This window comes from Curcuma longa, chromosome 14 (genome assembly GCF_044706935.1).
Source record: "Curcuma longa cultivar G26 ecotype Majalengka, Jawa Barat chromosome 14, ITB_CL_G26_1.1, whole genome shotgun sequence".
Lineage (NCBI taxonomy): Eukaryota > Viridiplantae > Streptophyta > Magnoliopsida > Zingiberales > Zingiberaceae > Curcuma > Curcuma longa.
Window position 1 is genome coordinate 3,292,195 of NC_133874.1, and position 22,421 is coordinate 3,314,615.

The following is a 22,421-nucleotide window of genomic DNA, read 5'->3' on the forward strand; positions in this document are numbered from 1 at the left end:
TTATTATAAAAAGTTTTAATAATTTTATCGGTAAAAGGATGCCTATGCCTAAAGTCGGCCTGGTCATATTATTAACTCATAAAATTGTATATGTTATTCATCCTCGTCTAGCGTAAATATAATCCTCCGCTATATTTTACGATTGGACCTACGATGCTTGACTCTCTATTAGGGCACTCAGGCGTTCGGGCAATTAGTCACTGGACACTCGGACCACCCACTCGGACTCAGATAATTTCTGAACACTTGGTAGCAATCGGCTTACTGAGGTCCCGACCACTCTATACTTGACAATCGACTCCCAACCTCTCGGCTCACTTAGGCTATCGGCTTACTGAGGTCCCAATCACTCTACACTTGGCAATTGACACGCAGTCTCTCAGCTCACTCAAACGACAGCTCACTCAGACTGGGTCGATCCAGTGCACTCAGCGCTAGATGGCCGTCTTTCAACCCGGACTCCGGCCACCCATGCTCTCTAAGTACTCGGGCAAGATTTTCACTCGGGCTTTAGCCAATCAGCTCCCATAGCAATTTTAAACTTTAAGATTGTCCAACACAAAGTACCACTTTTAGCATGATCCACAAATTGATTTTGTGTCAATGCAGAAAAGAAATCGCAGCAAGCATGAGAAAGAGCAGAGCAGAGCAAACCAAGAGCATACGAGAAGTTATTCAATTGATAGAAGCTGAAGTATTAAAGTTTAGGAAGCAAATTAAATATGGCATTCTTCTCGTCAACTTTGTCGGCTTCATTGGGCCATCACATAGACGTTGTACTCGACGATGGCGTCGCCGTTTGCGGACAAGGTGTGGGTGTGCGCCTGCGCGTAGCCGCGGGCGAAACGGAAGGGACCGGTGCCGCCGACGACCGGCATCTCGCGCACGTCGTGGAGCGGCGGGTTGCGGCCCATCACGGTGAGCGCGCTGCCGTTGTAGTCGCCGTCGGTGAAGACGAGGTTCATGATCTGAAGGAAGGCAATCTCGGTGAGGTCCGACGAGGCATAGAGGCCCTGCGCCCGGCCGACGGCCCGCGACGTCGGCTGCGGCCCCTCCGTCAGCAGGTCGTCCATGATGTTGGCCATGCCGAGGAAGGTCCTAGTGGGCGGAGACTTGACGGGGTCGAGGATGCGGGCGACGGTGGGGTTGCGGCCGCTGACGACGTCGTGGAAGAAGAAGTGCAGGTGGGTGACGGGCTTCTGCTTGGCCCCGGCGTGCAGGGCTGCGGAGGAGGGGGAGAGAAAAAGGAAGAAACTGGCGACGAGGGTGAGAAGGCGCAGCAGCAACGTGAAGGGGGTTGCAGTATACTTAGCCATGTCAAGGTAGCTAATAAAGTGCGAGCTAGCGACTGTGAGGAATGGCGATGAGTTGCATGTCTCATGATATGAAATGGGGAATGACAAATAGAGAAGTCGAGTGATGGAAATTGAAGGTAGTAGGAGGAGGTCGAGTGAGTGAGTGAATTGTAAGGTGTTGCGGGGGAAATGATGATGTTCTTCAATGTACTCCTACTTGGGTTGGTGACAGCTTTGCTTGCCTTAGACACCACGTTCTGGATTCTCTACTTTTTTTTCCCCTTGCACGCCGCATGGCAACATGGACAGTGGTTGGTTTTGGTTGGGTAATCGATGGCTTTTGGCTTCTCGTTGGATTGCTTTTATTAAGCAGGATTCTCATCGGCATTTTACTAAAATTTTGTTATATTTTATTAAAAATTTAGAATTTCATTTTAAAATGTTTTTTATTTTATAAAATATAAGTCGTGTTATTAAATTATAAAAAAGGTTTTACGATTGCATGATAAATTAATATAATTTATAATTTTATTTTCTCTAAGTGATATTCAATAATTTTTTTTAGATCAGAATCATATCAATTGTTCTGATTAAATATCGTAGATGGTTAAACCACCCGTTAACAAACGGTCTGACATAGACGACCTTCGAGTTGAGTTGAGTGAGGCAGTGGAAGCTGATCTGAACCTAAGGCACTTCAAAGAAAAGGTTAGACAGGTATCGAGGAGTCTCGGCAAACCACTCGAACGCTCAAGTTAGGGTTCCAACGGATGTTGTGGAAAATAAGAGAAGGTAGTGCTGGCAGAGTTTTAGAGATCGAACCTCGAACATTGTCACATCCCAGGAGACGGTCGTCCAAAAATTTCAGCAGCATCTCTCCTGTAATAATTCAACTTTCCTGAATACATAATAACATAGGATCTACCTGGCTACTCAACAATACAATATATGTGTTTTGTACTACTAAACAACTTGAGTAGAGGCCCACATGGCCATAACTAATCCAAGCACATACGTGTAAAATAATATACCACCACAACAACACGTATAAGTCGTAAAACATCACAACAAAGCAATGATAAGCTCTACAAGTCCGCAAAAACATAAACAACGCAACGAAATCATAACAATATCCACGTTACCATACGAATCATAAACACAAGATCTAAATTCATACAATACGAATATAAGTGCCAAATCGACTATCTAAAGCAATCCAACAAAAACATACGGGATAAAGACAAACACTCCTACTGTGAGATGATGGGGCAGACTGGCAGACCTCGAAGCTTCAACCAACATCCTTATCTGTTACCTGGGGAGAAAGAAAGGAAAACTCGAGGATCTGGGTGGTGAGTATACAATACTCAGTGGATACTAGAATGGAAATGCACAACAACACATATATATATAGTGAAACAACAGGATAGCATACGGTAAAATGAACAAGACCAATATTCAATGAACAACTAATGGGTAACATATCGTACGGGATTAATGAATCCAATGCAACATTCATATAACAACAAGTGCAACAACCACAATCATATGTAACAACAAGTGCAACAAGTGCAACAAGTGAATTAAAAGGTGTGTTTGTGAACGCATGTGTATGAATCTGTTCAAGAGAGTGGGATTATAACCGGTACAACGTGTTGTATATTTGATTGTTGAAATGAATTGTTAACGTGTATGTTGGAATTGGAATTATTGAGTCATTGGTTGTGAATGAAATGTGTATGTTGTTTAGTGGTGTGGTTAATATGGGTGATGTGGATAACAGAATTGAGGTTGTTTGGAATTTTTATTAATGCTCTAGTTATTGTAACCGGTTCTATGATTGTTTAGATGTTGGATTTATGTGCACATGTGTTAGTTTGTTGTTTGAGTAGTGTGAATATATTGTATGTATTATAATTTATGATGGATAGAGGTTATGGTTGTTGTATGTTGTATGTTAACATTGATGTATAATGTAGATCTAGAGTTATATATTGTATGTTTGTGTAGTATGATGTGAAGGGTAATTTGTATATCTTTGTAAGTGATTGTATGTTGTATGATTAAATAAATAAATGAATAAAGTAAAAATAAAAAAATCAAAACTCCACACCAGTTTTAAAATAACATCCTGCCATTGAGTCCGAGAGAGACGACCCGGACCTCTCTATACTATTTAAGACGATAATAAAAAGGTTTGGTAAAATAAATAAACAATTTTGATGGAGGTAAGTGACACAAAGCAATAAGGGAAATGTATATAAATAAATTCCCATACAAAAACACCGCATCACCCATCCCTATAACTTTGTAGAAGAAACATGAAAGGAAGGCTATAGCTAGGCTCATGGGCAATTCCTACTAAAATCCCAAGCAAGACATATGATGAAAGCATACATTATGGAAGACTTAGCAAGACTAGGGTTGTAAACTAATTAAACATTCATAAGTTTGATGTTCAATTTGGAAAGGGCTTATTTATGTTCGTTCAATACACACAAGGTCAATTAAATGAATAAATTTGCATAACTCATTAAACTAAATGAACAAATTTGAACACATATATATTCAGCTTATTAATATTCATGAACAGAGATTATGAAATGTTCATAAATAAAGTTTGTGAATCATATTCATGAACAAAATTTATGAATCATATTTATCAATAAACTTTTATCAACATGGTAAATAAATAAAAATATTAAAATAAATAAATAAATTTATATTATCAAATTCAATAGTCAATTAAATAAGCTTAAAAATATAAAAATTTTAAATAATTAAATTTGAATTGAGAGCTCAATGACATCTAATCAAACTATGCTTAAGCTAATTAAGTTTGAACCAGGCTTATAAAACAAACAAGATAAGGTTGAACAACCATTTCAATGGCTTAGTTCATTTTAGTCTCGAATTTATTTGACTCGGTTATCTTATCAAACAAACTTGAACACTATAAAGTTTAGTTTGGCTTGACTTGTTTATGACCCTAAGTGAGACTCAATAATTTTTTCAAGGAAGATGGATCTATTCAAGAGTATCCACTTAATTTAAGAGATAGAATGGATGATTTTTTTTTCTTCATATTATAGAGGAGCACAATGAAGAGATGTTTCACAAAGATTTAGTCATTCTCATTCATCAACTATCTAACTTTGATTAATTAGGTCGGCCCCACGACCGTCTATGAGGACGTAAATCGAGAAACTGCAGTTGGTCACGACGTAGGAGGGTATTGTCTAACTTCGTCAGGATTTGAACCATTGCTCTCTTTTGCAACTTTGCTGCATCGTAACCAACTCATCTATATCCCAGGGGCAAGAATATGATGCTCCTTTTCTTCTGTACTATGATGCTCCTTTTCTTCTGCAAAAAAAGGTGTAATCCGCCACCTTAGCGGCCCCACGACCATCTGTGAGAAGGTAAATCGAGAAACTGCAGTTGGTCACGACGTAGGAGAGTATTGCCTGACTTCGTCAGGATTCGAACCCTTGCCCTCTTCTGTAACTCTACTGCATCGTAACCAACTCAGCTATGCCCCGGGGGCAAGAATATGATGCTCCTTTTCTTCTGTACTATGATGCTCCTTTTCTTCTGTAAAAAGGTGAAATTTGCCACCTTAGCGGCCCCACACGATCGGCCTCACGACCATCTGTGAGGAGGTAAATTGAGAAACTGCAATTGGTCACGACGTAGGAAGGTATTGCCTGACTTCGTCAGGATTCGAACCCTTGCTCTCTTCTGCAACTCTGCTGCGTCATAACCAACTCAGCTATGCCCCGGGAGCAAGAATATGATGCTCCTTTTCTTCTGTACTATGATGCTCCTTTTCTTCTGCAAAAAAGGTTGAATCCGCCACCTTAGCGGCCCCACACGGTCGGTCCCATGACCATCTGTGAGGAGGTAAATCGAGAAACTACAGTTGGTCACAACGTAGGAGGGTATTGCCTGACTTCGTCAGGATTCGAACCCTCGCCCTCTTTTGTAACTCTACTGCGTCGTAACCAACTCAGCTATGCCCCGGTAGCAAGAATACGATGCTCCTTTTCTTCTGTACTATGATGCTCCTCTTCTGCAGAAAGGTGGAATCCGCCACCTTAGCAGCCCCACACGATCGGTCCCACGACCATTTATGATGAGGTAAATCAAGAAACTGTAGTTGATCACGATGCAAGAGGATATTGTCTGGCTTCGACAGGATTCGAACCCTTGCCTTCTTCTACAAGTCTGCTACGTCATAACCAATTCAGCTATGCCTCGAGGACCTGTACTATGATGCTCATTTTCTGCAAAGGTGGAATCCGCCACCTTAGCGGTCCCACACGGTCGACCCCACGACCATTTGTGAGGAGGTAAATCGAGAAACTGCAGTTGGTCACGACGCAGGAGGGTGTTGCCTGATTTTGCCAGAAACTATGATGTAGTGGTCGGATGATGCTCCTTTTCTGCAAAAAATGTGGATCCGCCACCTTAGCGGCCCCACACGGTCGGCTCCACGACCATCTGTGAGGAGGTAAATCGAGAAAGTGCAGTTGGTTACGACGCAGGAGGGTATTGCCTGGCTTCATCAGGATTCGAACCATTATCCTCCTCTGCAAGTCTGCTGCGTCGTAATCAACTCACCTATGCCCCGAGGGCGATCGGATGATACTCCTTGGACTATGATATAGGGTCAGATGTCTGTGTAATTTCTCAAACATCTAAGAATCGACTCCCTATTATGTTAAACTATTAGATGAATTTTTTTTAACGGGTCGTTCGTCGTAAGTAAATTCTAATTTTTTCTAGTGGTCATCTAATGAAATCAATAGTAGAATTCATCTAATGGACACATTAATTTAAGCAATTGAAACTCTGTTTAATTGCCGTGGAAGGCCTGTCATCATGCTTGGCCATCAGTCGCCACCATCTTTACACCTCAACGAACATATCCACAATTTTATAATATTTATATTTGTATATTTAAATTAATATTGCACCTGCTACAAAACAATTATCAGTCACATCGATCATTAATGTCAATGCTTTTTTTAATATTTTCAAATTACAAAGCAAAAGGGTTTTTTCTGTTAATTATTTAGATAATTGATTGTATATCCAGTCGATGGAAGTTCCATTAAACCAAGAGAAGAGGGCGAACGGAGCTGGTCGCCTGAGATCAGGCGATGGGTCCACGCTGGTGGCCCGCCGCTCTACGGCGCGCTCTGGCGAGCGGCGAGCGCCGGCGGTGGAGGTCCTGGCTGCTGATTCTGGCCCTCTTCTTCTGCTCCCCGGTGCTCCTCCCTCTCGCCTGCCTCTCCTTCCCGCTGCTCTGCGTCGCCGTGCTGTGCCTCCGTGCTGGCCGGCAGTGGCGGCGGCGGCGGCTGGGCGCAGCCGCCTCCATGACCATCCTGCTTCCGCGCCAAGAAATGGAGGCGCGACTGCTGCAGCGGTACTTAGAGGACCAGCTGCGTCTCGTCGTGGGAGGACTGGTTGTCGACTCAACCGCCACCGTTTCCGGTGGCGGCGCAGATTGATTGTATTTGAAGGCGTGAGGACTCGGTCGGAGCACTGAAGAAGAAGACGGTAGATTTGTTCTGTTTGTCTTTGCTCTTCACTGTGTGGAAATAGTGTTCTTCTTTTCTGTCTCGGATTAATGGCGTTAAGGTGCATATTGCTATGTTTGATGGAAGAGATGGATCAGTATCTACCTTCTACCAAGGGAAACGTGTTATAGATCATAAGGACGGGCAGATCTGATCCAATGGATGATTATTATATTGAATTCGAATGAATATCGAAAGTAATATTCTATTGATTCCAGAAAAAATGATACAGTTACAAATAGTATTAATTAAAAACTAAAAATTTTGTATTAATTAAAAACTAAAAATTTTAAAACAGCTAAATATGTATTTAAATAGATTCTAGACTTAATATTATAAAGTGAAAATAATCTTTAAAATTTTAACATGATAAAAATAATTAAAAATTATATTAATTTTTTCCGGCATCATTCTCTTTGTGATCGAAAAAATTCATCATTATTGGTTATATCATCAATAGAAGTATTATTAAAGCATTATTGGTAATATCAAAAATAATTTTTATAATTTATTTGATTATGAAAAATATCAAGAAATAAAAAAAAAAGCAAAATTCATCGTTCTCTTCTTTTCTGTAAAAGATCGAATTCGTCATCCCAATCATCACAGCGACTTCACACGGTCAGTTCCACGACCATTTATGAGGAAATAAATCGAGAAACTGCAGTTAGTCACGACGGAAGAGGGTATTGCTCGATTTCGTCGAGATTCGAACCCTTGCCCTCTTCTGGAAGTCTGCTCTGTCGTAACCAACTCAGCTATGTCCCAAGGGTCAAAATTCATCGTTCTCGAAATAAGAGACGATGGTTGACTCTAAAGATAAATCTCGCTATGATACCAACTAAATATAGGGGATAACTATTGAATCTGTTAATTTGTGTACGAATATCGAAAGTAATTTTCAATAATATGTTGATTCCATGTAATACAAGAAGATAGACAACTAAATTCGATTTTCGAAAAGAAATGGCACGACCGCAAATAACATTAATCAAAAATGAAAAATCTTAAAATAATTAAATATATTTAAATAGACTCAAGACTCTACCATTGTAAAGATGAAAATAAAATTATAACTCGACAAAGATAATAAAAAGATTAAATTATTCTTTTGTTCCCATCTCAAGATCAAAACCAGCAACAAAAATTTATGTTTCTTTGGGCAATAATAAATGTTGTTTTTAACTCTGCAAAATCATCATATATTAATTATAATCGATTTCAATCAATAAAAATTTCAATCAGTAAAATGGACTCCAATGTGTATGAAAGGTTAGTCTCACATTGCAACCTGTGTTCATCGAATGTGACCGATCGGGGCAAAATTACTCAAGCAGATGAATCAATATTTTTCCACACTACAAGAAAAAACAAAAATAGCGACAAAATATTCTATCGCTAATCGGTCCCTATTCTAAAATAGCGACCTATTAGAGACTGATTATTCTCATCATTAAAAAAGTAATTGTTGATATCATTTAGCGACGGAATTAAAGTATCATCGCCAATATTAGCGATATAATTAAATATTCATCGCTAATATTAACGATTGAATTAAACTTCCATCACTAATATCATAAATGAAATTTATTATTTCATCTTACATCTAACGATAGAAGTTTAATTCGTCGCTAATATTAGCTATCGATATTTAATATTGTTGCTAATATTTGTGATGGTAGTTTAATTCCATCTCCAATTAGTAATGAAATTAAAATAATCGTTACTAATTACCGATGGATATTTAATATGACGTCGCTAATTAGCAACGAATATTTAATATTTCGTCGTTAATTAGTAACGGGCACTACAAGAAAAAAGCTAATAGATAACGCTTTTAATGCGTTGTCTATCTGGCTGAAAAAGCGTTATAAAAGCCACTGTTGTAAAAAAGACCGCTCAAAGACAACACTTTTTAAGCATTATCTTTGTTAACATCAACAACACTTTTGCAACAAATAAAAAGCGTTGTCTGTGGTATCAATGACAACGCTTAACAAACGTTATTTTTTGTGGGTATGATAACACTTTTTACAATGTTTAAAAAGTGTTATAATTTTGTTCCAAACTACTTGAATTCCAGGACGTTTAAAAAGTATTGTCTTATTTTTTTATCGCATAGTTAAAAAAGCATTGTCTTTTGAAATGAAATAAATATTTTTAGCAATAAATAAAAATCATTATATTTTTCATATACAAAACCATTGTCCATTATATTTACCTTGAAAGTACAGAATCCATTACATCCAAATTAAGTCTACAAAAGTTGTAGTAATAATCCATTATAGCCAAGTTAAGTCCACAAAAGTTGTAGTAATAATCCATTACATCCAAGTTTAGTCTACAAAAGCCAAAACCTTTGTGTCCCAAAAAATCAGCCCACATTCAAAACCTTTGTGTCATGAGTGTGTACCTATTCAGCAATTTTGCGCAACTGACTAGCCTGCCAAAGACCACATATATTCCAGTTAAGTTACTACATGCACAAGATAACACTAACTTATCAAGGAGTATATGGACACAATAGCATTGTGATGCTACTAAAATGTTGAACCCAAAGTTAACCCAGAATAACTTCAGAGTCTAGATCTTCAATATAGCCAATTTTAGTACAAAGAGAGGGAGAAATATTCTTAATAAGTGAGAAGAGGAGTGTAAGACTTGAATGCTTACAATTAAAAGCAAAAGCGCGCAAATATGCTATCCGCAGCGCGCGCAAATATCGCACGCTGCACAGTTGCAAGCTGTTAAAAGTCATTAGGCATTCACAGCGTGCATTGCGCGCTGCGGAAGCTCACATCCGCAGCGCGCAATGCGCACCGCGGATGTGAGCTTCTGCAGCGCGCAATGCACGCTGTGAATGTGATCAATCGCAGCGCACAATGTGCGCTGTGGATAAAATAAAATAATTAAATCATTCAAATCACAATTATAAACTCAAAACTCAAATAATTAATAACATAAATATCACACACAAATACCATATAAAATTACACATTTATAATCCAACAATTATATATAATATTCACATTTCTTTAGGGTACATCAAAATAATGTTGTATACAAAAGTATTAATCCACATCTTTTACCAGTAGCAACAAGCAAGAAAGAGTCATTTACATAAGATATCACTTGGGCATCATATCTGAAAAAACAATTAACTTGTCGAAATCCATAAATCTACCTTCCTCGACAGTGCTTGATCGAGAGAACTCGTGTCCTTGTTCTTGTCCTTGTTGATGTAGCAATTAATCTTGAATTCTTCAAATGTAAGTTTTGGAATGACCTTCAGATCGCCTCCACTATCAACACTGTAAGCATTTTCAGGGAAAAGGGCCTAAACAATTTTTTAAAAAAAATGTCTATTAGACACCCTCAATTTCACTGATTAATGACTTTCAAGTGAGATCAGACAAAAAGGCATATTTACAAAACAACATTAAGAAGATAAACTGCATAGAGAGGAAAAGTGGATCAGTGTGATAGTTAAACTTAAACTTCTAAAATTAAGAAAGCTTCGCCAAGAAAATAAATAAAGTGGTAGTAAGAAATAAACCTGAATAGACTCCTTATAATGAGGGCATACAGAGTATACAGGAGCTTCATGGCCCTCAAACGTGTACTGCTTCTGCCCAGTTGCAGCATCCCATACCTACATAGAGATAATAGCAAAATAAGAGCATATTATTATTATTTAGTTAATGTATTTTAAACAAGTCAAAAGCACATCCACTGATGCTCACTCTAATAGCCTTGTCGTCACCACATGTGATTATAGATAGACTCTTATTTGGATGGGAGAAGGCAATATCATTAACTCCACCAACATGCGCATCAATCTACAGACAAGTAAAGTGTTAGGTGCTACTATTGTATGAAAAAATGAATTCTTTAGTTACTTTACACTATGAGCAGCAACTCCACATACACTATGAGCAGCAGCAAGTTGAGGAAATGCTCCAGATTTAGGAATAGACCCCACAAGCGGTCCATTTGTTGGTGGCCCACGTGCACCATTAGCAGGAATGGCACAAGAGTGATCAGTAAAGAGTGTTTTGATATCAGGGTTGGAGCGTGGATTCTTGCAAAGTTGATGTTGCCAATTTAAGCTAAATAAAAGATGCAACAGAAATATGAGTTTAGGATACTTCAAACATAGTAATGTACAAAACAAAAATAATTACAAAAACAATAGATGGAAATGCATCACGCTTTCATACTCCATACTTCCAGAAATGAACAAATCCTAAATATCATAAATAAAACCCTACTTCCCAAATGGCTAGGTTTAAATTTGTTTCTGCAGTTCTGTAAGACATTATCATTGCAATCTATGGCATGCATTTAATATGCAGAATTACATTAATTTTAAAATTATATAGAATATTGCTGCAAATTGAGTATTTTGTTTACTTGAGAGAAGTTGGATGTTGCTTGCACAAGATCTTCATGGCTGAATAGTCTACAAATAGATGAATATTTCTCTTGAAGCGTCTGCAACTCCTCATGCAACCTACCTTCAGCATCCGTGACAAGACAAAGGGGTGGTGGTGAATCACCTTGAACTTGAACAATTTCTCCATTTTCTACTCCAAGTTTGACTCTCACATCTCCATCTAACTTCTTTGACTTACAATCGGGATGCACAGAAGTTTGTCGGCGGCACGGCGAGCAAGGATGCTACGGCACCAGCGGCGACTGGCGGCGGGGGTTAGCTGGAGTAGAGTGCGCGAAGGGACGAGCGGTGTCGATCTCCAGCGTCTTGATCGGATCTCGGTTGTCGGTGGAATTAAGCTCGCGCCGCCTCTCTGCTGCTGGCTCTGTTATCAAACGACGCCCTCGACGCAATCCATCGCTCCTTCCACCGCGTCGGTCCGCGCTCCTCCCCCGCCGATGCCGCCTCGCCGTCCGCCCCCGCCTCATCGGGGTTCCGATCCGGTCTCCACAGCTTTTCCATATTCAATAGTTTACATCAGTCAGAATGTATCAAGAACAGAGAGATGAGAGCGATTAGATCCCAGATTTGCTTACTTGATGAGAGAAGGCGTAGGAGAGTGCTCGCTCACGCTTCAGCACCGCCTCCTTTCGTAGCTGCAGCATCGCCTGGATCTCCTCGATGGTTCTCGGTCGGTCGTCCCAATCGTCGGCGAAGCTGCTCCCTTCCCTCGACTGCGTGTTTACCGGTTTAACAAGTTAGGGCAGAGCAAGAAATGTGATCAGGAAGAGCAGAAAAGGTTGGATCTAGGTTTTCACCATGGATCGCCTCTTCGCGAGATCCTGAAGGTATTTGGATTCCCACAGCGAGGTGTCGCAGCCGAAGGAGGACTTGTTGTTTCCTCGGGAGACGACGCCCGCCGCCGACTCATGGGCAAGCCGCATCCGCTAGTCTCGAACCCTCGCCTGAACCCTAACTAGGGCTTGCATGCATCGCAGCGTCATGTTCGCCTGCTTCCGCACATTGTGCCCCCTCACCAACGCCTGCAGCTTCACTAGCCCCTTTAACGCCCGGAGCGCCCTCCTCGCCTTCGTCAGAGAAACCCAAACCCATTTCAGACGCACACACACCAGGCGTCCGATGTAATGCCTAAGAGAAGAAAGAGAGCGTACCAAGTATCCTCGAAAGGCAGTCTGGATGACGACGGCGGCGTAGCGCTCCTTGACGAAACTGGCAGCCGACGACTGGGTGAGCCGCACTACCTCTGTGCGCGCGATTTAGGAAGGGATCGGGCGGGATTTAGGGAGGGATCGGGCGGGATTGTGCTAATGTCGCGCGAGGGAGGAGTATGAGCGAAGCGAGATTTTGCTAAATCGCGCGATTAGGGCAGCGCGCGATTTAGGGAGGGATTACGGTGGGATCTTGCTAATATCGCGAGGAGTATCGTGAGGGAGGAATTTAGGGATATTTTTAAAGAAATTAAAATTAATATAATTATGATTATAATTTATAAATTTTTAACAGCGGACATTGTACGCTATCAATATAAATTTTTAACAGCGCACATTGTACGCTGTTAAAAATACTTTTAATGGCGCACAATATGCGCTGTCAAAAATAATTTTAACGGCGCACAATGTGCGCTGTTAAAAATATTTTTAACAGCGTATTATTGCTGCGCGCTGCGATTGATAAAACTATGATATTATCCGCAGCGCATTTTATTGAGTGCGCCGTGAAAGCAACTATTAACGGCGCACCTATGATGTGTGCTGCGGATGACGCGCTGCGAAAGTCATTTTTGTTGTAGTGAATCATGCCTTCAAATATGGATTGAAATATTAAGATTGAGGGATTAAATTTATTACAATCAATTGGTCGACCGATAATGATATATATGTGATAAATTAGATAGAAAATTTAATAGTCCATTGACATCAATAGAAGGAGCATGTTAAATTCAAAAATTAATTGAGATAATCAATTGGATATATAACAGTTAATTATTGATAAAGGAATAGACGACTATTAGTGAAGGAGCAATCAATCATTCATAAAGGAATTATATAAAGAGAAATAGATATGTATTTTAATAAATATAAATTTTGAAAATGTAGTTAGATATTATACAAAATTCATGCCACTGTTCGATATTTTCTTTTTAAAAAAATTATAAGACATGAGGTATATTTAAAGTGATCTCTCTCTCTCTCTCTCTCTCTCTCTCGCTTTGTGTGGTTGTCTAAAAGACAATAATCTTTTCCTTTTTGGGCGATTGGCCTGAGACAGCTCGTGGCTGAGCGAGACGATGAAGCAAGAAGCAGCTTAAAAATAGTGCAGAAGAGAGACATCGATAACAACCAAATGGAAACGGGATGACCTCTCCATCTCTCGCGCTATCTCCATTCTCCTCCTCCCAACCCAACCCCACTCTTCTCCTCTCGCCTCCATCAATGCGCGTTTCAAACTTGCCCAATAATCGCATCTCCATCCCAAACGCATCTTTCAATTCCTTCCTTCCTTAACTTTTGTTGAACTGCAAGCATTTACCTTAACGCACGATCGGAATCCTATTTCTATCGGTTTCCTCGATGATGATCACAAAGATGCAATTTTTTTTATGATCCACCCCTAAAGATCCCGTCTTTCTGTCTGCAATCCCCTCGTTTTTGTTGTTTTTCGCTTTTTTACTTTTGAGAGGAAGAGGAAGAGGAAGAGAAAAAGATCTCACCGATGAGTCAGCCGTGCTCTTCCGATCCGCCTCCCCGTCGCTCCTCCAAGCCCGCCTCCGTGCTCCCCTACAAGACTCCCAACCTGCGCGACCATTACCGCATCGGGAAGAAGCTGGGGCAGGGGCAGTTCGGCACCACGTACCTGTGCGTCGACAAGAACGACGACAAGGAGTACGCGTGCAAGTCCATCCCCAAGCGCAAGCTCCTGTGCCGCGACGACTACGAGGACGTCTGGCGCGAGATCCAGATCATGCACCACCTGTCTGAACACCCCAATGTGGTGAGGATCAAGGGTACCTTCGAGGACGCCCTCTTCGTGCACCTGGTCATGGAGCTGTGCGCCGGAGGGGAGCTCTTCGATAGGATCATCCTCAAGGGCCATTACAGCGAGAGGAAGGCCGCGCACTTGCTCAAGACCATCGTGGGGGTCGTGGAGGCCTGCCACTCGCTAGGGGTGATGCATCGGGACCTAAAACCGGAGAACTTCTTGTTTGCCAGCGCCGACGAGGACGCGGCGCTCAAAGCCACCGACTTTGGCCTCTCTGTCTTCTACAAGCCAGGTCTCATTCTTCTTCTCTCTTCTCTCTTTTCTTATTTTCCTTATTGAAGCCTACAATCTCTGTCATTTCTCCTTATTCTTGATTGTACGAGGCCTGTCTATGATCAGGAAAGAAACTCTTTCTCAACATAAATCAAGGCACTGCCCTTTTTTGCCCTAATATAAGAAACCCAAAAGGAGCAATCTACTGGATTTCATCACATTTATTATTGAATAAGATTGTTTGAGATAATGAATGGCCTTGAGTTGAAGTGCACAATAGAAATGCAGATTCCTGTATTCATTCCATTTAGTTTCATTAAGACAGTTCTCATAGAATGCATGATTCTAACTCCACAAACAATTGGCTAATTATATGGTTTCTTCTGTCTGTTTCAAATATGCAAAATGGAGGTATAAGATGGATCTACATAATCTCAAAGTTCATTGCATGAAAGTTTGCAATTAGAGACTATATAGTGGATTCCAGAATGTCATCTCTCTTTGATTGTTGGTTGAAATATTCCTTGGATATCAATACAAGTTCATATGGAAGTTCACCATGTACAATTATTGTTTTCTGCTTAGCAGATCTTGTTGCTTTAATGAGCCACATCATCTATATTATAGAGTGCTGATATCTTCTTTTGTGCTAGCAGTGAATATTTGGTTCCTCAATAAATTAAGTAATCCAATGATCAATTATTCTAATTATGAGAGAGTAGCATATTTTGACTAACACATAAGGACTTGTCTTAGTTACTGTCTCAGCTTATGTGTAAAATCATTTCATTTTGAAATTTGTTGATTAGTTGCCAAGTATTATTACAGCTTGGATTAGGGTCTAGAGATTTTGAGAGCATTTTCTCATTACATTTCCTCTAATGAAAACTTCTCCATTAATTACATGCAGTGGCTGCTGCACTGTCTTTACACAGCTAAATTTAATAGGTCCAAATTTCTCTTTTGTGAATTGTTTCACTTGTTCTTTTGACCTTTGACAGAATGTGTGGAGAATATCTATCCAATTTCCTTATAATTATAATATTAAATTTTGATACAACATAATATTTTTGTGTTGATAACATCTATTTTTTTAAGATGTTAACATTTGCTGAGCCAAAGCTTTGTAGTTAAATAACATGGAAACATAAGAGCAACTGTTTAATCTGATGTTTTTATGCGACTTGTAGGTGATACATTTTCTGATGTTGTTGGGAGTCCATATTATGTTGCACCTGAAGTATTGCGAAAATTATATGGACCAGAAGCAGATGTTTGGAGTGCTGGAGTCATCTTATATATTTTGTTAAGTGGAGTGCCACCTTTCTGGGCAGGTGTATCACTTATAGTCTTACTTGTTTCTTTTACAGTCTGATACCGAATAGTATTTACTTATTTTACGAAATTTTGGCAGCTCATATTGGTATTTTACTTTGCTCCCAGAAACTGAAGCGGGGATATTTAGACAGATTATCAAGGGTTCTATAGATTTTGAAACTGAACCATGGCCTGCAATATCTGAAAGTGCTAAGGATCTGATAAGAAAAATGCTTAACAGAGATCCGAGGGCAAGATTTACAGCACACCAAGTTCTTTGTGAGCATCTTTGGAAGAATTTTATTATTTAAAATTAGGGGGGAAAGAACAAACATCTGTTTTTTTTTTGTTTGGTTATTTATTTTTTATGCCTGAGTTTCTTCTTCTAGGTCACCCATGGATTATTGATGATAATGTCGCACCAGATAAGCCATTGGATTCTGCAGTTCTATCACGGCTTAAGCAGTTCTCCGCGATGAACAAGCTCAAGAAAATGGCTTTACGGGTAACTCTAAATTTTGACCTCCTTTAGAATATATGAGAAGTTTATCTTGTTATCTAGTTTGCTTAGATGCAATATTCATGCGTCAGATTCATACCTATGACAGAGTAACTATATTATCGACAAAATACATTCATTTGGTACTCTGTCCTTCACAACTTTGCATCTTGCTCTCCTCAGCTAACTAGAAAGTTTCACTGAATTTGTTTCAGACTATAAATTAAGCTACTAAGAATTTTATGCAACGTTGTTTGTGTGGTTTTCATAGGGTGTAAATAATTTGGTTTACTTTTACATGAACTTTTAACCACAACTAATGTTAAACAATTGTCATTAGAAGTATTTTTAGCGATAAAGCTACAGATGATGATTATATATGAGAAAAAAATTACAAACTTTATCACTATTGTATCATTTAGTAACAATTCTATCAAACAAATTATCAATTAATGCTGAAAAAGATTATCACTGATGTCGATTTTAGTGATACATCAATTTAATTCTATCATTAATATCTTTAAACCATTGACTTAAGCTTACAAATCTAGCAACAAATTTTTTTGCTAAAATTTTTAGTGACAAATTATTAAATTTGAATGATAATTTTTCCTCACTAATACAAACTTTTTTTCTATAAAGGTCCTTTATGACTTTATTCATGGTACTTATTGTATAGCAATGTTAGAGTTAATAGTTCAAAACAACATTCTCGTTTAGTTACTAAGTGTTACCTTGGTTATTTTGTTGATGAATGGTTTTATTTTAAATATCAAATACAATTACTCTATTATTGCCAATTGATAATAAAATTCATGTAGTTGCTTCTAAATAGTTGTTGTTGGTGTTATTGGTAACTTTTGAAACAATTACCCATGGTTTAAAATCTCATACTGTGTTGGATGAAACTATCAAAACGTATCATTTCGATAAATTATCAAAACTTGATACTACTAGACATTAAGACAATGTCTCCTATGTCATTGTACCAATTATGTTGACAAGGATCTATTTCCTCCTTCCACCTCCAATTTACTACTGACACCATACATCGAAGCATTGGCATGATACCAAATGGTGTCGTTCCGGTCAAAGACGAAAACACCAACATAACTCGAGATTTTAAACCTTGCAATTGCCTATGGATTTAATTTGATCATCACTCTAAAGTTCTTGTATTCTTGTGAACTTGTGTTCTCCAAGTAAGCTTATCGGTATTTTATTGATAATTGTTGAATTAAACTTTAATTCAACAATAGTTACAGATATGAATTGTATTCTTTCAGTTTCCTTCAATGATGCACTAATAATGGTAAAGAATAACGAGTAGGGATATGGATTTTAAATTATAGCTCCACATGTATATAAGAATGCCATGTGAAAGTATAATAACTAGGAGATCCTTTCTAAAGCTTCAATCACAATGCTAGAATAAATGGATCTTTTATTAAGGTTGTAACATGCCTCAGTAGTCATACCTATGCTTGCATTATTTAATGATCTTCGATTATGTTGCATACAAAGTCCTATCAATTGGCAACAACATGGAATACAAATGTCTGAATCATGGAATGAGAAATCATATTTTATAGAAGGTTTCTTTACTTAGTATTTACAGGAAAGTAACAATATCACATAAATATGAGTGGCGAATGCATACTGCATCCTTACATATGGTTAGAGTAACCATGAGAAACTCTGAAGAAACATCTATAGTAGTAACTGCAGTTATGGTGAGTCAAAGTATCTAAACCTTATTTTGAAAAAAGAAATTCTCATGAACACGTACCTCGGGAGATCGTTGCAAGTCTTTAAGTTTTATTCTCTTCTAACACAACCATGGAAAATAATCGATATCCTGACATTGTCTCTGTAAAATAAAGGATCCAGTATCTGACACAAAAATATATAGTTATGTGCTTTTAAAATATAGCTTGGATTGCGTAATTATGTATGCCAATAATTTGATTAGAATATTACCTTTAAGTATAAATAAATTTCATCTATTATGTTATTTTTTTAATAGATGCTTAGTCACTTTTGATTTCATTAGTCGGCCTTGTGAACTTTTATATGTTTAAGCTTGGAACTTCATTGTCGTCTTTGTTCATGGCTCAAATGAATAAATGTTTACTTCAATTTGACTTATAATACTCCTAGTCTAAGTATCTCTAGACTCTAATCTTCGAACTTTTCATTTACCCTCATCTCCCTCAATGTGAAATACCTGACCTTTGATTTCAGACATTGACACTCAATTGATCTTGCATAAATTTAGAAAAGAAATGAGGAGGATCGATACTCTTGTCTGATATTCATACTAAAGTCTTGGTGATGTAGATCAATATACTTTTTAAGCACCAAGTGTATATAGTTGAATGACTCATTGTACAACAAATATGTGATCACATAGTTGAAAATGGTATGCAGCTCATGTCCTATGAAAGTATCATCGGCTTACTACCGAGGATTTCTTAATTTCAACAGGTCATTGCTGAAAGCCTCTCAGAAGAAGAGATTGGAGGTCTAAGAGAGTTGTTTAAAATGATCGATACAGACAACAGTGGAACCATAACATTTGAAGAGCTAAAAGAAGGGTTAAGAAGAGTAGGGTCTGAGCTGATGGAATCTGAAATCAAAATGCTCATGGATGCGGTATGGATATTCAACTAATATTAGTATATTTTAACTTGCCACTTTCACATTATTAGACATTCCACTTAATAGCGATCTTTGGAACTATAATCTTGATCGAGTGAGTTGGCTGCAGGCTGACATCGACAAAAGTGGCACGATAGATTATGGTGAATTCCTTGCAGCAACAGTGCACATGAATAAGCTAGAGAGAGAGGAGAACTTGATGTCGGCTTTCTCATTCTTTGATAAAGATGGAAGTGGTTACATAACGATTGACGAACTTTCACAGGCATGCAAACAATTTGGGCTCGAAGATTTCAAGCTCGACGAGATGATCAAGGAAGTAGATCAAAATAATGTGAGTCTATCTCCTAGTCCTTTCTTGCTCTAGTTTCTTGATAACATGTTCTTGTATTTATGCCAATGCGATATCATAGGATGGGCAAATCGATTACAATGAATTCACTGCAATGATGAGAAAGGGCATCACTGGAGGGGTTGGAAGGAGGACCATGAGAACTAACATGACCTTTAACTTGGGCGATGCATTCAAGCCTGATCGCTAACAAAAAGACAGTGACAAGCGATAGAGAAAGTGTACACATTCTTGTTTTCTTCTTTTTTTTACCCATTCAACGAATGTCAATGTTCACTATAAATTGATAGATACCCTCCAAGGATCATTAACGAACAGTTTAATGGTGATTCAACAAGTAATTAATTGGTTGTTTATGCATCTTTGGATCATGTTGTCAACACAAAGACAAGAGTTTCCTTTTCATATTAAATGGTGTTTGGTAATGTTGTATTGAGATGTGTATTTTATGCATCCTTTTCTTTTATGATAAAAAGACTACAGTCATTGGAAAGCTACCTATAAAGTTATGGTAACTATATTAATTAACTCTAAAACGTAGAATATATTAATATTCTTTTTTTTTACAGTGAACCTCAGTGGCAAATTTATATTCCATTATTTAAAAAAAAATATTTTCAATTTAGTTTGATTGTCATATTTAATGCTTTGGCCAATTGAGACTTAATTGAATGAATTTTGGTAACTAAACTGAATGCAATCAAATTTCTTTAATTATCATAAATTGTTTTATCAAATTTAGTTATTATTTAATTATCATAAAATTCTGAACTGACTTTTGAAGTTAATCATAAGAGGTGAAATTAATTGCTGAAATGATTTGAAACTGATTTCTAAACTTAATACTAAAGTCTAAATTAATTATTGAAAAAGATCCCAAAAATAACTTCTTAAATTATATGAAATGTCAAAAGATAATTTTGAAATTGTTATCTAGTTTTTAAATTATTTACCAGTTTTGTCTCAATACTTGGAAACTCTCAATTTTGTTTTTGAAATCATTTTAAAAAATTTATTATTTATCAATCCTAGAATCATTTAAAATTCAAAATCATTTTTTAAAAAAATCAACTTCAAGAATTATGTCGGTTCCCAAATTATTTTGAAATTAAAATGTTTTTTAATTGTAAAAATTATTTTTCTGGAGTTATGAAAACTTTGGAGACTAATTTCCAATCTCTATATCCAATTTCTAGAATTTATTATGAAAACAAAACCAAAGTGTTTATATCTAATACCTAAAATTTATTTTTAAAATTGAAATTGATTCAGAATTGACACCCTAATTAAGCTTGTTTGGACATAAATCATCCATTCCTAAATGGATTGAATCCAGGACACCCTAATTGGATTTAAATCAAGTTTGACCTAATTCAAGTGTGTTGCCCTTCTAATTCTCACTCCTTTTCTCTTTCCTTTGTATACAAAATTAAATATAAAATAATTATAATAAATATAAAAATAACTTCTCACTCTCTCGCTTCAAAGACTCCTTTAACTGCATCACTTAAAGCATCCTAAGCACAAGCAAAGAAGCTTACTTCATCCTTCAGCCTCCATCATCTTCTACAAAAAACAGATAAGCTAATTGCTCCAACGACTAATCTTTCTTAACCATTAAGAAGTAAGAGGATTTGGCAAAGCGATCAACTGGACCTTGAGAGGCCTTTGGCAAAATCCATAGTTATGTGATCCCACTTCCGGATTGTACACTGCAGATTACGCGAACTCGGATAAAACTGAACAAGCAAAGACAGCTAATGGCATATTGTGAATGTGTTCATGGAAAGTAACTACATCAGTGAGTGATAGATCCACAAATGAATCTACTGAACTTTTCCTAATTTGCAAGTAAAAGATCCAAAAAAAAAAGTTATTCAAAACTCGACCAACCCACAAATTTTAAGGGAATTTTAGTGAAACTGGATTCAGATTCTAGTTAAGCTTTCTTCTTGAAGAATTCTCCAAGCTTGGATTGCTGTAAGAGTTTCCTCTTTCATAGTAGAACTTTGGCTTTACCTTAACCGTTCCCTGATGTCTCATGTCCTTCAATCATGACAGTGCTTTCAGATGTCTGGAACTTTGGCATTACTTCAAACCGTTGCTGGCCATCTTTGTTCTGTGCAACATGACAATTTGATATATGTGATGACCAGGAGTTCATGATAATTTTCTTGTGCAATACACGCCATCTTGAATTCTTATCCATTTCTCTTTCTTTGTTTTCCTGGTATTGTATTTCTTTCAAACATCTTCCTTGATTTTTATTTTTAGAGCTTCTTTGCCTTGTGGAATCTGTGTTATTCTAATATACCCTTGAGTTTGCAATTGAGCCATTTAGTAGGGGTTGACATGGGTTAGGCTGGTCAACTTTTAAAATCCTACCTGACCCACCCACCCAGTTTCATTTATGGTCAACTTTTAAATCTTTTCAACTCAAGAACCATGACCTCACAACCCTCCTACAAACCAAGTGTTGGAATTCATCTAATTTGCAATGTCCTGAAAACAATTCAACAAATCTAATAGTATTTGTAAGTTACCAAATTGTAATATATATATATATATATATATATATATATATATATATATATATATATATATATATATGAGGCCCAAAGCTAGGGAATCAAGTTTCTTATGGTTTTAAGCAAAAACAATGTCTGAGTTCTTCAAAAACATGTACAAAAAATTGATAAGTACCTGCATTAATGTAGAAAATTGAATAACTCACTTCTGCCTTTTGAAATAGTTTTAACAACTGAAGAAAGTTGGATAGGATAAAATAATTATCTGCACATGTCCATATTTATAGTACTATCTTGAAATTCCATTTTCCTTGGCATATCGCCAAGTGCAATGAACCTAATTTTGTGCCCTTTTGTTCACCTAATCCAATCCAATCTAAAAGCAAAACTTGAATCACACAACTAATATAACCTGCTTAGTGATGTGGCTTAACATCCAAATTCTTCAACACCACTTATATTTGTTCCAAGGTTTA

General features: G+C 37.6%; 2 protein-coding genes, 1 long non-coding RNA gene and 1 pseudogene across 3 annotated transcripts; 1 reads left to right on the top strand and 3 right to left on the bottom strand.

The window, feature by feature from the left end:
* Positions 1 to 603: 603 nt before the first annotated feature.
* LOC141845599 (dirigent protein 11-like) lies at positions 604 to 1,374 on the bottom strand. Its single transcript, XM_074733662.1, has one exon. It carries the CDS (start codon positions 1,314 to 1,316, stop codon positions 753 to 755), a length of 564 nt encoding a protein of 187 aa, XP_074589763.1. The 5' UTR covers positions 1,317 to 1,374; the 3' UTR covers positions 604 to 752.
* An 8,646-nt stretch (positions 1,375 to 10,020) lies between these two features.
* LOC141844902 (uncharacterized) lies at positions 10,021 to 10,704 on the bottom strand. Its single transcript, XR_012603202.1, has 3 exons — positions 10,624 to 10,704; positions 10,437 to 10,532; positions 10,021 to 10,217 (listed from the first exon to the last, which is right to left on the bottom strand). It is a non-coding gene; the product is annotated as an uncharacterized LOC141844902 (long non-coding RNA).
* A 139-nt stretch (positions 10,705 to 10,843) lies between these two features.
* Positions 10,844 to 13,806, bottom strand: LOC141845401 (protein IQ-DOMAIN 18-like; annotated as a pseudogene).
* On the top strand, positions 13,597 to 19,724 carry LOC141844748 (calcium-dependent protein kinase 24-like). Its single transcript, XM_074732742.1, has 7 exons — positions 13,597 to 14,607; positions 15,779 to 15,922; positions 16,032 to 16,184; positions 16,295 to 16,410; positions 18,892 to 19,059; positions 19,175 to 19,399; positions 19,479 to 19,724. Exons 1-7 carry the CDS (start codon positions 14,049 to 14,051, stop codon positions 19,605 to 19,607), a joined length of 1,494 nt encoding a protein of 497 aa, XP_074588843.1. The 5' UTR covers positions 13,597 to 14,048; the 3' UTR covers positions 19,608 to 19,724.
* The last annotated feature ends 2,697 nt before the right edge of the window (positions 19,725 to 22,421 follow it).

Bases quoted from the DNA above. Each gene is read 5' to 3' on its own strand.
- LOC141845599 (XM_074733662.1), bottom strand. From the start codon at position 1,316: ATGGCTAAGTATACTGCAACCCCCTTCACGTTGCTGCTGCGCCTTCTC.
- LOC141844748 (XM_074732742.1), top strand. From the start codon at position 14,049: ATGAGTCAGCCGTGCTCTTCCGATCCGCCTCCCCGTCGCTCCTCCAAG. The intron at 16,185-16,294 runs GTGAGCATCTTT...TTCTTCTTCTAG, and splicing joins TACAGCACACCAAGTTCTTT to GTCACCCATGGATTATTGAT. The intron at 19,060-19,174 runs GTATGGATATTC...AGTTGGCTGCAG, and splicing joins TCAAAATGCTCATGGATGCG to GCTGACATCGACAAAAGTGG.